General features: G+C 41.5%; 1 protein-coding gene across 1 annotated transcript in view; it reads left to right on the plus strand.

Annotated features, from left to right (window-relative positions):
• The window catches only part of pdgfd (platelet derived growth factor d), a gene marked incomplete at its 3' end in the record, with an annotated part of 94,635 nt that extends 81,825 nt beyond the window's left edge, over positions 1-12,810 (plus strand). The window contains exons 5-6 of the mRNA XM_079513574.1: positions 10,910-11,127; positions 12,661-12,810. Coding sequence (XP_079369700.1) covers positions 10,910-11,127; positions 12,661-12,810 — 368 coding nt within the window. The remainder of the gene's footprint in view (positions 1-10,909; positions 11,128-12,660) is intronic.
• Positions 12,811-14,036: the final 1,226 nt, after the last annotated feature.

The raw sequence follows: 14,036 nt of genomic DNA on the forward strand, positions 1-14,036 counted from the left end.
TCTCTCCAGTATGAATTCTCTGGTGTCTTTTCAGGTTGCCCATTATAGAGAAGTGTTGTCCACACTGATCGCACCCATAGGGTTTCTCTCCAGTGTGAATTCTCTGGTGGATTTTAAGTTTAGACATTTGAGAGAAGTGTTGTCCACACTGATCACACCCATAGGGTTTCTCTCCAGTGTGGAGTCTCTGGTGAATTTTAAGGGTAGACATGTTAGAGAAGCGTTTTCCACACTGATCACAGCAGTGGTGTTTTTTCTCTGCCAAGCTTCTTTGTTCATTCACCTCTGGTAGGCCAGGGCAGCCAGACTGATGATGAGATACTGGATTGGAAACAAATACAAAGAATGTTGATAGGCAGAAAGACAGCACTTTGTGGACTTAAAAGTAGATGTTGCAAAAATCCCTGTCATGTAGCCAACTAATAATGGTCTTAAAAACACACATTACATTGAAACACAATGTAAGATTCAGAATTAATAAAATTACTATTGACAATATTGAGGGAGTAACATACCAAGCTCTTTGGGTTCCTCCTGTTCAGCAGAAATGTCCTTGGTGGGGTCGAGAGAGTTCATCTTCAGCTGAAGTCTGGGGTCCAGTCCGATGCGATCAGAAATGATTGATATCCTGGAGCAGTTGCAGAGAATAAGAAATGACACAGACCAACCCTTCTTATACCAGAGTTTGGATGGTGGAGCCACTAACTGCTTTGATATGATTGGCCAAAGAGAACAATAGAACTACCTCTCCACTAATCACAGTCTAACATACTGTCCTCCACCCTCCCTCAACCCCCAGATATGCTCAATTGATCCAAAGTAATAACATTTTATATATACATACACACAAAGGCAAACTACAATGTTGTCTTGTCCATACTGTGCTACAACAACAATGACAATTATATAAATTCAATTAAAAATAAAAACAAAGCATTTAAGTAGTGTCAACTTCAGCACAGCAAAATTAGGGCAAGGACATAAAGGTATCTACTAAAGGGCATGTCATGTTACTGACTGAAATTGCCATGAACAAAAGGCATAGATAAAAAACAACTCTTGCCTTTGAATGCCACCCATCCCCTGAAAATTCTCCATAAACACTTCATAAATAGTACACCAACACCAGCTTTTGACATTTAATACAATTTTGTAATTGTATTTGTATGTTTTATTTGGACCCCAGGAAGACTACTGCCATGGCACCAGCTAATGTGGATCCTAAAATCAAATCTAGACTTTGTACATAGCCTATTCCCTACTGTATGTATTACTTAACAGTGCAATTAAAAAATAAAAAATAAAGTTGCAATGTACGTCCAATCGTTTATTAATTCATTTATTTCGCTTTTTGTACCTAGAAAACAGTGGTCTGGTTCTGTAGTGTAGAGGACTGTTGCTTTGTACAGAAGAGCCATCCGTCTTCATAGATCTGGCCAGACTTTGCATTTCAATACATCCTAGGTGTCGATGGGCCGGTTCACTATTTGCATCCTGGGTGATCAAAAGTGGCATATCATAATACAGGTGTAAATGTCCTCTAAGAGTAGGACAATCATCTCCACCTCTGGGGGAAAGAAAGGATGTCCAACCAATTTAAACCTTTTGTTCTGTAAGCATGTCATTACTAAAACGTATAGACTAAAGTAGTTTCTGAAACACAAGACTATTCTGCATGTCCTGTATTGCGAGTTACATTTGAATTACAAAAAAACCCCAGCAACACTGAATGAGTCTCTCTCACCTTCCTCTTACTATTCAAGGACAATCATTGAGATAGTTTGGACAATAGAAGCCTGAAATGATCATGAACAAACTTGATTCTTATAAACCACAGATAGAAATTCAACAACTCATCCCAATTTGAATATGTATTAAAAACCAAGACAACAACACAAGTCACAACTAAATGCAATGAAAGAATACAGTCTACCTGGTAGTTTGTTTTCCAAGACACAAACAAACCCCCTGACATGTATTATGAACACAGTATTCATAAATACTACACTAACACCAGCCTTCACATCCACACTTTGTACACAGCTGTACAACTGTATATTAGTATGCACTGTAAACAATAAATGCACAAATAAAGTTGCAATGTACTTTCAGTTAAATTGGTTTCACTTTACAAAGTCAGCAAGTGAGTCATGAATGTATGTATATAGACAATATTTTAGGCCAATAAAAAAAGACTATATACCAAATGTCCCACTTTAAACAAAAGAAGCCTGTTGGCTGCCGGACTACTAGACCACAGGAGAAGTTCAGGTTCTTTGGGTGCAATTGAGCAGATCTACAAGCTCATAGCGTGCCACCGAGTGGCGCGCTACAAGCTTGTAGGTCTGCTATTTTAAAAAAATCAAAGAACGACTGACATAGAAACATAGCTTTTTCAGAAAACTGTCAGGATGTAGAAGACATTTTTAGAATCTGATCTCAGGTCAGAAAATGCCTTTTCAGGTCGGGATACAATATTATAAGTGATAACACAAAGAAATGAGAAGACTGCTGGGACATAAACTTACTGGAACACTATACAAAATAAAGCTGATGAACATCTCTTTAATAAGAGCTGGAGAGACAGGGAGACCCCTGTGACTGAGCAAACAATGTATTGTGTTTACTATCAGAATATAGAGCTGTAACCTTTTAACAAAAAACTTTTAGTTTTAACCTAAAAACATCACTTACCTTTAAGAGCAATTTGATACAGGTTAAAACGTGCTAAAATTAGGTCCAGTCTCTAATGGAGGTCAGATGCGTGTGCAACGCATCATATATTATATATTATCGTCTCTGCCGGATGGAAATCCAAAACTCTTACTTTTCAGGATTCAAAATTAAAAGTAGCAAAAGTATCAGATTCACACGCTCTAAATGTGCTGCTTCGCGCTGCGATTCGAACGTGTGGATCTTCATCTTTTGATGCTTTTGTGTGACGCTGTATAGTATGATCAAGTACTGTATATGGAGTTAATTTACGCAAAACACACACAACGTTTGAACATGGAGATAAGAGGTTTCTGCCCGACAGCAACGATATTATACAGTACGTACTGTGACCAAGAAGCTGCCGTTTCTTATTGATATGAAGGATATATTGCACAGAGCACTATAAATAGAGAACGGCTGGATTTGGTGTATTTACTGAGGGAACAAGGAGAGTCGAGAGGGAGAGAGAGAGAGAGAGAGAGATAAAGGGAGGGGGGGAGTTTTATGTAAAATATAGCCTACATTGTAGCTGACGGGAGGAAATAGAATATAATACATAAATAAATCCAGTAAATGCATAGTTATTATTTAGTCCAGTGGTTCTCAAAACATTTTATGCCAAGGTCTCCCAAATGTATGTATTTGGTCCTGGACCCCCATCTAAACATGTTTTGTGCCAGCGACCCTCAGAAGAGATGATTTGTGTCTTACTTTCAAGATTAAAACAAAAACAAGTTGAACAATAGTACCATCTCAACAGTTGACAGTGAAAGTAGAGTTTAGAGTCAGACAAGTCAAGTTGCATCCTAAAAAGCCTGTGATGGACAAATGCAAACAAACCCACAAAGTAGAAGAGAAGGAAACACATTATGCTGCAGCACAAAATATTATAAATGTGGTTGGTTACAAAATAAGTGGTTAGCTTAGTGAGCAAAGGAAAATAGAGTTTGCCTTTGTTTGCAAACCAAAATGTGGGCTGTGTTCTAGCCTGAATTATGAAGCTGTGTGTGTGTGTGTGTGTGTGTGTGTGTGTGTGTGTGTGTGTGTGTGTGTGTGTGTGTGTGTGTGTGTGTGTGTGTGTGTGTGTGTGCGTGCGTGCGTGCGTGCGTGTATCCTTAGGTGAACTGCCAACCCCGTTATATTTATTTCCCTGTCACATTTAATATAATTTGTGGATTTAAATAAATAACTTTTTATTTGACTTGTAGTGTGTGTGTGTGTGTGTGTGTAACTGTGTGTGTAACTGTGTGTGTGTGTGTGTGTGTGTGTGTGTGTGTGTGTGTGTGTGTGTGTGTGTGTGTGTGTGTGTGTGTGTGTGTGTGTGTGTGTGTGTGTGTGTGTGTGTGTGTTTGCGTGAGTGCGTGCGTGCTTGCGTCTGCGCGCGTGTGGTGGGTGGGTGCAAGCAAGGCCTTTGATACTGTGTCACTCTCTAATTGGAAATTCAACCTGTGCAGTGGAGCAGAAATTTCACCACCGTCAGCAAGCAAGCTTTGTTTTCATTAAGGAGCAACAAACACACACACACACACACACACACACACACACACACACACACACACACACACACACACACACACACACACACACACACACACACACACACACACACACACACACACACACACACACACACACACACTCCTATCTCTGTCTCCATTAAAGATAGTAGGTGATAGTTTTATTAATCACGTCTGCAAGACACTGCAAGAACCTCAGTAATCCCAACCCCCACACACACAATAAAGAATAAAAACTATACTACATTATAGCTAATGTATGCAGATCCCATTACAAGTCTAACTATATCCCTACCTCTCCCTCTCACATTATCTCCACCAGGCCGAAGGCATGGGGAGAGAGTATGTTTTGCACTCCGTCCGTCCGTGTCTGTGTGTGTGTCCGTGTGTCCGTCTGTGGACAGCTAATCTCTGGCACTGTTGCCTTGATCGCAGCCACACTCTGCACACACACTCCCTGGATGCCAGAGCTGAACCTCTGCCCCAAACCTTTCACATTGGCCTGTTATAGTGCCACCAGGAGGCTTTTTTTGACAGTAGACCTACAGATTTTGTCCAAAATTCACACAAATTGGTACACTGTCTCTCTATAGCCATTACACAAAACGGGTTTCCAGATTTTTCAGACTCCATCCTGATTGGCTAAGATTGGCTTCCAAAGTTCGCAGGACTGCTCCGTTTCCAACAAAATGCAGCAAATCATTTCCGTGAAATTTTGCATGCACATTCCCAGTAGGCCGAGGAGGAAATGTCACTTGAAAATGTTCTACTCAGCCTCATGGTGGCGCTATAACTGGCCCATTCGTGTTTTTACCTATAACTGCACCGATCTGTGTAAAACCTTGTATTCCCTAGAGGCAAAGGAAAAACCTGTGCCTGGACTTTAACATCTACTCTTTATAGCGCCACCAGGAGGCCGACATATGTAACCCATTTTTTTAATATTACTCCTTCCTATCCAAATTTCACGCAAATCGGTACAAATTATCTCTATAGTCTCTATAGCGTTTTGTACAAAATGCCGCAAATCATCAATGCAGTGTCCGATTGTGGTGAAACTGTGCATGCATCATCCCACTAGGCTGAGGAAGAAATGCCACCTGACATTTTTCAAATCAGCTTGATGGTGGCGCTATAACAGGCCCAGTCACGTCTTTACACATAACTGCACCATTCTGCGTAAAACCTTTTTTGCACACTCCCTAAAAGCCCAAGAAAAAACTGGCCTGCATTTTTCAATTCTGCCTTTTCGAGCGCCACCAGGAGGCCCATTTATGTGCAACACTTATTTTAGAATAGTCCTTCAGATTTAATCCAAATATCAATCCTGGTGGAGACCTGTGCACTTCTTCTAGTTCGCTCTCATTCTCTCTCTCATTCTCTCTCTCATTCTCTCTCTCTCTCTCTCTCTCTCTCTCTCTCTCTCTCTCTCTCTCTCTCTCTCTCTCTCTCTCTCTCTATCAGGGCATAGTTCCACATCACTGCTTTCCTTAGATTACTCTTATCCAGAAATACACTCACGCTTATACACAAAAGTTGTGTGACCACACACACACACGCTCGCACGCACGCACGCACGCACGCACGCACGCACGCACGCACGCACGCACGCACGCACGCACGCACGCACGCACGCACGCACGCACGCACGCACGCACACACACACACACACACACACACACACACACACACACACACACACACACACACACACACACACAATCCAATCTATTTTATTTATAGAGCACATTTAAAACAACAGTGTTAAACCAACGTGCATTACGACGCTATCCAGGCCTAAATCCAAAAATTACATATATTTAGTCAACTGAAACCAGACTCAAATTAAACATTTCTGATGACTAAAATATGACAAAAATAAATCAAACTGTGCTGTCAAAGACGTTCAGCAAAAGATCCGGTCCGCTGGGGAATCGAACCAAGGACTCGCTGATCAGAGCATTATGGGCTCCATTTTCATCACCGCTAAACCCCTTATCCCTAAACTTCTTTGCCATTTTTTACTATTTTGAAAAACATTTTTGAATAGTTCAACTAGTCAATCTACAGTGAGCTTGTAATCTTTTTTTTTAACTATTAAAAAATGTTTTTGAAAAAAAAAAGGCAAAGAAGTTTAGGGATAAGGGGTGACGAAAATGGAGCCTTATGTGCCCTAACCACTTGGGTCGCCACCATATACCTCGACTGATCCTTAACTGGTAACCACTTACCCATGGGTCTGTGCTAGGGGCCCTCCTTTCCCCATCACCACATCTCTCTTTGCCGTCATGAGCACACATAGCCTCATGTTGACATATTTAGACACACACAGCGATACTGACTAAACCTGTTTATTTTTTGTTTTTCTTTTAGGTTTTATGACCTCAAGTACACCCAAAAAACCTGAACTTTGAACATTCAGTGGATTTTCTGTGGCCTGGAGTTTTCTATGGGGTTTGTAAGCCCTTTGAGCTGCAATGAAAACAGGCAAAACAGTGAAAACAGTGACATCTGTTGGCAAATCCCGCATTGACATAGATGGGATTTGCAGGCTGTGACATCACAAACAGCAGGAAAATCAGAGCACTTGTTTGAGCCAGAAAACCCCAGACCACAGAAAATCTACTGAATGTTTAAAGTTCATGTTTTTTGGGTGCAATTGAGCTCAGAAAACCTAAATGAACACCTGTTCACCCCCCAACGGGCATGCACTATTCTATAGTTCTATAAATATGAGCAAACAAAGATCCATTGTTGGTCAATAGAACTGCTCAAAGAAAACCTTAATCAACACACCATTAATACATGTGCCCCTTCCTCTCTCTCTCTCTCTCTCTCTCTCTCTCTCTCTCTCTCTCTCTCTCTCTCTCTCTCTCTCTCTCTCTTTCTCTTTCTCTCTCTCTCTCTCTCTCTCTCTCTCTCTCTCTCTCTCTCTCTCTCTCTCTCTCTCTCTCTCTCTCTCTCTCTCCCAGCATTGTGTTGGTAACCCTGAGAGTTAATTGGGTAGAATTGTACAATGCACTCTGGATGGATCAATAGGCCCTATATATAGAGCATTGTACAGTGGAGTGTTACTAGTGTGATGTTGAATGGAAACCCCCGGTAGCTAAGGTTAGTATTTGTGAACACACACTCACTCACACGTACGCACAAACACACACACTCACACACAAACACGCACACAAACACACATTCTTTTGTATCAAAGCCAATATATCACAGCAGCCATTCAGTCCAGGTTGTTGCACTATATAGCTGTGTTTTATTTCAACGTTTCTCAACACAACCTAAATAAGCAACACAGACTCTCCACTCTGGAGCCATTAGATGCACCTTCACTGCATTTTTAGGGCATTTGACACCTCTGGTCTGCAGGTGGAAAGTAACTAAAGCAGTGATTCTATTAATTCTAAGGACCCGCAGTTCGATATGCATTGGTCCAGGGGTTCTCAACATTTTTGGCTGGGGACCCCCGGAAATGCTTTGGCCATGTCTCGTGACCCCCGCCACGCCACGCCACGCCCCCCTCCCCACCCCAATACAAACTGACCGCTACAATAACCTTAATAATAGAGAAAATATATCAAATATATACTGGAACCAGATGTAATCATTAAGGAAAGTTTATGCATGCACAATGTGTATTATGTAAACTCTCGATTTCAATTTTCCAGCCATTCAGTTGCAAAAAAAATATTTCTTTTCTTTCTTTTTGTTTTTTGGAAAATCATCTGGGGAGCCCCCAAAATAATTTCGGGACCCTCCGAGGGGTCGCGACCCACAGGTTGAGAACCCCTGCATTAGTCCACATTATTGAGTACAGCAACAACAGCTGCAGCCACGAGCGGTGCTGTTGAGCAGCCTCGAAATGAATGGACAGGAATTTAACATTGTTCCTGTAGCTTAATGAAATCAACTCATCAAAGACACCGCTCGCTTCGCACTGGGTGTGATTTATTAATTTTTATCTCTGGGTCCCCAATAGACACTGTAAAAGCATTTGTGTTAATGTAACACCACGGGTCCACTGTTTCCATTTGTACAGTCTCAGAGTGCCTGTACCTGTACCTGTATCCGTGAGTGTGTGTGTGTGTGTGTGTGTTTGTGTGTGTGTGTGTGCGTGCGTGCGTGTGTGCGTGCGTGCGTGCGTGCGTGCGTGCGTGCGTGCACGATGAGGTGATGGTGATGGTGACCATTGCCATCTGATCATGTCAGAATTGATAACCAGTCGGTCGAAACTGCTTCTCTCTCTCTCTCTCTCTCTCTCTCTTTCTCTATGTCGCTCTGTCTCTGTTCACATTTCATCAACTTACGTCAGGTAGCTTTGGATGTGAATACCACCACAACGTCTACACCATTTCTACACTATTTTCTCATCCTCCAATGATCTCCTACTGTTTTTACTTAAACGATGGAGTGCCGTGATTTTTTTCCACCCTAAAACATGATCATCAGGTATTGAGGGGTGCTAGTCCCTCCTATGTCCAGCTTTTAGTGTATGTGCTATGTGTTAACACAAACATTAAATGCCATTGACATTGTTGGACAATTGTGAGTGTTCGTGTAAACACAAACATTGCGTAACACAGATTGAAGACAAAAGTGAGGACGCAACTTGTGATTGGCCGGAATGAGTTTATTTTTATTTTTATGTGGACACACCCACCAATTCATTAAGTATGCCTAGTTTGCCTGGTGGGTGGTGATGGGTGGTGATCCACCTGAACTGAAGCCGCAACTACAGCTGTTGTTGTATGTATAAATACAAAGGGAAGACATTATTGCACAAACAACCACACCAAGGGGTCTAACGAAGTACTGTCATCTCATAAACACGTGAAAAACTGGGAAAAAATAGGCTCCTGATCTTTCCCTGTATTGTATTCCACTGAAGTGCCAAATGGCAGGCCCTTTGAAACGTTCAAATGGTCACGTCTGCCAATGGCGATCAGTTTCTGCATTACTGTCAAGAGGAGCTGTCACTTATTAGTAGGCATGTAACGATTCACTCAACTCACGATACGATTCGTATCACGATATGAGGTTCACGTAGAGACTGACACGGGAGTGGATTTTCACTCCTGTCCCATCCCACTCCTGCAGAAAAAATCCTGTCCTGTCCCAATCCTGGGCCAGAGTAAAAAACAAAATCCCATCCTGTCCCACTCCTGTAGAATGACTCCTGATCCCATCCCGCTCCCACTCAAAATTACTCCCGCTCCCATCCCGCTCCTGTTTTTTTTTCCATTAGGAAAAGTTATTCTATCTATCCATCTATCCATCTATCCATCTATCCATCTATCTATCTATCTCTTCCTGCTTCTCAAGACAGATAGCCTAACTTTGACTACCAAATACAGTATATCCTATTCATATATATATATGAATATTAATATTATAATATTAAAACAAAACCAAGAACAGTTCTGACTGTTGACAAGTGCTTTGTCAATTGTTGAGATATATAATAGCCAATAAAAACATAATATAAATAATTTTTACACACAGTAATAAACGTAATACAGATCTTCTCTTATGGGGGTCCCTGGCATCTTTTCAAATGGGGGTCCGCGGGCTAATAAATGTTGATTTAGGGGTCCTTGACATGAAAATGTTTTGGAACCACTGGTGTATGGGACTCGTTTGGGAGAAAGAAGGGAGACGATGTATTGTAGAACATTCGCTCAGCCTCAGACAGCTGTTCAGGGAGCCAAGCAAGTGCCAACAGTAACAGCGTTAGCATGTAGCTAACGTAGCATCACAATTGCAAGTTGCAACGTTGCCACTGCCAGGGGAAACAAATGCATCAGGATGATCTGGCTATAAATAATCGATTATAATCACATCACCGGCGTGATGCAGAATCATGCACGGCCGCACTGCGATGTCGTCATATTAAACTTTATGAAACGTCCACTGGATTACATGAAAGAAGTTTTCATCCTCTCCCAGTTGGAGCGGAGCCTGGAAGCATTAGCACTACTGGGGTATGTGTTGGCTCACTGAAAGATGACTACAACAAAGATGGGCGCTTCTGTTCTTTTGGTTGGCAGCGCGACCAGTTGAAAATGTCATTCACGCTCCTGCACGCTCCTGTTGACTTTCATTCCCGTCCCGTCCCGATCACGGGATTAATAAAAATATTAATCCCATCCCGCGGGAATCCTGCGGGAATCCTGTGACCCGTGGGAGTCCCGACAAAATGTCAGTCTCTACGATTTTTCACGATATTAAAAAAAATATATATATTTTAAAGAAAAATTACCGTTTTTAAAATTTTATATAATTTATCTCCCCCCTGAGATTTTTTATTTAACTACATTGCAAAAAAGTAGCATTACTTTTGACAGTGCAGAAACATAATTGCCTTCCTTGATGAGTATCAACGACCATCATCACCTGGGCACAGTCACAGACACCCCTCTACAGTGCTGTACTACTGAAAGTGACTATCATTTCTCTCCAAAGGCACTTGAATATGATGGAATATGACTAAAGCTCACATTTCACATCACACACCAGCCGATTTTTTAATTTCAATGAATCGATTCATATCGTCGGGATTAATATCGATATATATCCATATACGATATATCGTTACATGCCTACTTATTAGGAAGGGATTGTGGCTCATTTGACACAAATACAAATACATGTTCTTCATCCTCCTTCCCCAGTTGATCTGGACCGCCTGTACGACGACGTGAAGCGCTACAGCTGCACGCCCAGGAACTACTCAGTGAACCTGCGGGAGGAGCTGCGTGCCACAAGCGCCGTCTTCTTCCCCCGCTGTCTGCTGGTCAAACGCTGCGGGGGAAACTGCGGCTGCGGCACCCAGAACTGGAACAATGGCTGCACCTGTCAGGCCGCCAAGATGACCGTCAAACTGCATGAGGTAGATGACCGAAACACCAATCTGGGAGTGGTAACCCATTCGGTGAAAAAGAAAGAAAAATATATATAAAACTCTACTATATTATATAGTGCAACATCCGGTCGCGGGTTTTGGCTCTTCAAAATAAGGGTAAAACGGGGGGATTAATTCTAATCCTGGCGGGTAGAAGGTTAATATAAATATTTTCATATCTCTTATTGATACTATGACTAGACGTATCTACGCTACAAGGTTTGTGATTGGGGTTAGGTTTAAGGATCAGGGGTTAGGGTTACGATTTGCCCTAAAAAATTGGGGTACAATGGCAATTATGATGAAAAAAGCCATCCTAAGATGGTACTGTCCTCAAAAGTATAGTAATAAAAACATACGTGTGTGTGAGCGTGTGCATGTGTGTGTGCATGTGTGCGTGTGTGCGTGTGTGTATATTGCGCTTGTACTGTAGAAGCACATTATGACTTAGAAGGCCGTGTGATTGCCAGGGAACATTAATCAGAGCGTCTGGGCTTTCAAGCAGAAAATCATTTCGCCGTCAACCCTTCGCAGAGCCATTTCTGTATTCCTAACCCATTTGGACACCGCAATTGGCACCCGGCGAAATCTACAGGACGGAAACTGTTGGACCCAATTTCAATGAAATATTATGCCTCTATAGACAAGGCCTGAGAAACGGCTTCATAATTCAGGGGCTCAGTGAGAATGCAGCTTGCTACAAAAAATTTATTTTTCGCGAACAAAGGCAAAAAGGGGCTCTTTGCACACTAAGCTAAAGAAACCACTTATTTTGTAGCCAACCATTTATAATATTTTGTACTGCGCTTGAATCTGCAGCGTAATGTGTTTTCTTCTCTTCTACTTTGTGGGATTGTTTACATTTGTCCATCACAGGCTTTTTAGGATGCAATTTGACTTGTCTGATGAGTACTGACTTATCTCTACTTTCACTGTCAAATCTTTATAACACACATACTGTATCATCACTATCAGGCAGAAACCTTGTATCTCCATGTTTAAACTTTAGTTTTTTAAGTAGTGCCCTACTTCGTCGTACAAGAGTATTAAACATTGCTGATCTACAAGCTCACACCTCTGCGACTCGTTGTGAGCTTGTCGGCTTATTGTGTATTTAAGAATTGAAAGTAAGGGAAGATTTGAAATTGGTTAAGTCCATGGGTTTGTGGAAAATATTGAATCGCATTAGTTTATTATTTATTTATTTTTACATTTCTGCGGCTGCCCAAACAGTGACAAATTATGCAATCAATCCTCATAAGAACTTTTATTTTGTCTCTGTCGGGTGGAAACTGTTACTCTTCATAGGATTCAAATTCAAAAGTAGCAAAAAATAAAGCAGATCTACAAGCTCAAAACGTGCCACTTGTGTGATCAAGCAGGGCGTTAATTTAGAAAAAGAAAAAGAGAGATAAGAGGTTTCTACACAACAGTTCATTAAATGTTATCCTCTCTCTCTCTCTCTCTCTCTCTCTCTCTCTCTCTCTCTCTCTCTCTCTCTCTCTCCCTCCCTCCCTCCAGGTGTTGAAGTATGCTCCAGAGGTGACCGTGCACCAGCACCAGCGCCAACGCCAGCGCCAACCGGCCCGCCTGCGTTGGGTCATAGATGAGATCTTTCTGACACACCATGAAAAGTGTGAGTGTGCGTGTCCTTCTCGGCCCCCTCGCTGAGACACACACACACACACGCACACACACACACACGCACACACACACACACACACACACACACACACACACACACACACACACACACACACACACACACACACACACACACACACACACACACACACACACACACACACACACACACACACATTTACACTTTTTTATGGTGCCCTTCTTTTTTGTTTCCTACATTTTGTTTTTAATTATTATTTTCCAAAAAATATCATGACTTAAAAACAAATTAAATTATTTTATTTCAAGAAGAAAGAAGAAGAAGAAATAAAAGAAAATCCATAAAAAAAACAAATGTTTAAAAATTAGTGAAAATGGCTGATCTACAAGCGTTGTGAGCTTGTAGATCTGCTATTTTCACTAGTCGGTTGTCCTGGCGGGCAAATGTCTAATTTCTCGTTTGGGTCACATGCTGAAAGGTTTGGGAACCACTGGTAGAACAACTGACCACTGCATATTTGTCCTTTTACAAAGACCACACTAAAGGCCCTTACACTCCAGAAGCATGTTCTTCATGTTGTTCATGCCATGATACGTCCGTCGTCCACCCAGAGTGTGAATATCACCTATCACCTATATTTGTGATTATCAACCTTTTTGATATGAAAGACCCCCACATGCATCATGCCACGGAACCCCATTTGATATGATTTGTTATCTCTTGGACCCCAATCTACACTGAAACATCCTCCTGTTAGTTTATCCCATTAAGACCTGAGGCCCATTCTACAAATGTCTTCTAAATCATTATCACACGTTAGCAAAACGTACATCTACAAAATAGAAGATGTACAAACACACAGCGCAGCATGAAGTGATGTGCTGTGAGCTTGTACAGCTGCTATTTGTTTAATAGCCAACGTTAAAAATCTAAAATGACACAGATGCTTTCCCGGTTTTGGTTAACAGCTTTTCAGACCCTTATTAAGTGTCCATTTGGTTCCTAATGCTCAACTATCATTTTGCCCCTCCTGGACCCCCTGGAGTTCCCTTATCCTGACGTTGACAAGCAGTAAAATAAATTAGGAATATTTTGATGCAAAATATATAATTGTAAGTTAAAGTTTCCATACAGTTTTCCATACAGTTCCATCACGACACCATGCACACACATGAGAACAGACCCTGGGTTTGATTTCTTTATTTGTCTGAATGTCAAAAAGAGGATTTTCACAAAAATGAAATGAAATGCTAAGTATGAGGAGAGAGAAAAA

Source organism: Electrona antarctica, assembly GCF_951216825.1.
Source record: "Electrona antarctica genome assembly, chromosome: 11".
Taxonomy (NCBI): Eukaryota; Metazoa; Chordata; class Actinopteri; order Myctophiformes; family Myctophidae; genus Electrona; species Electrona antarctica.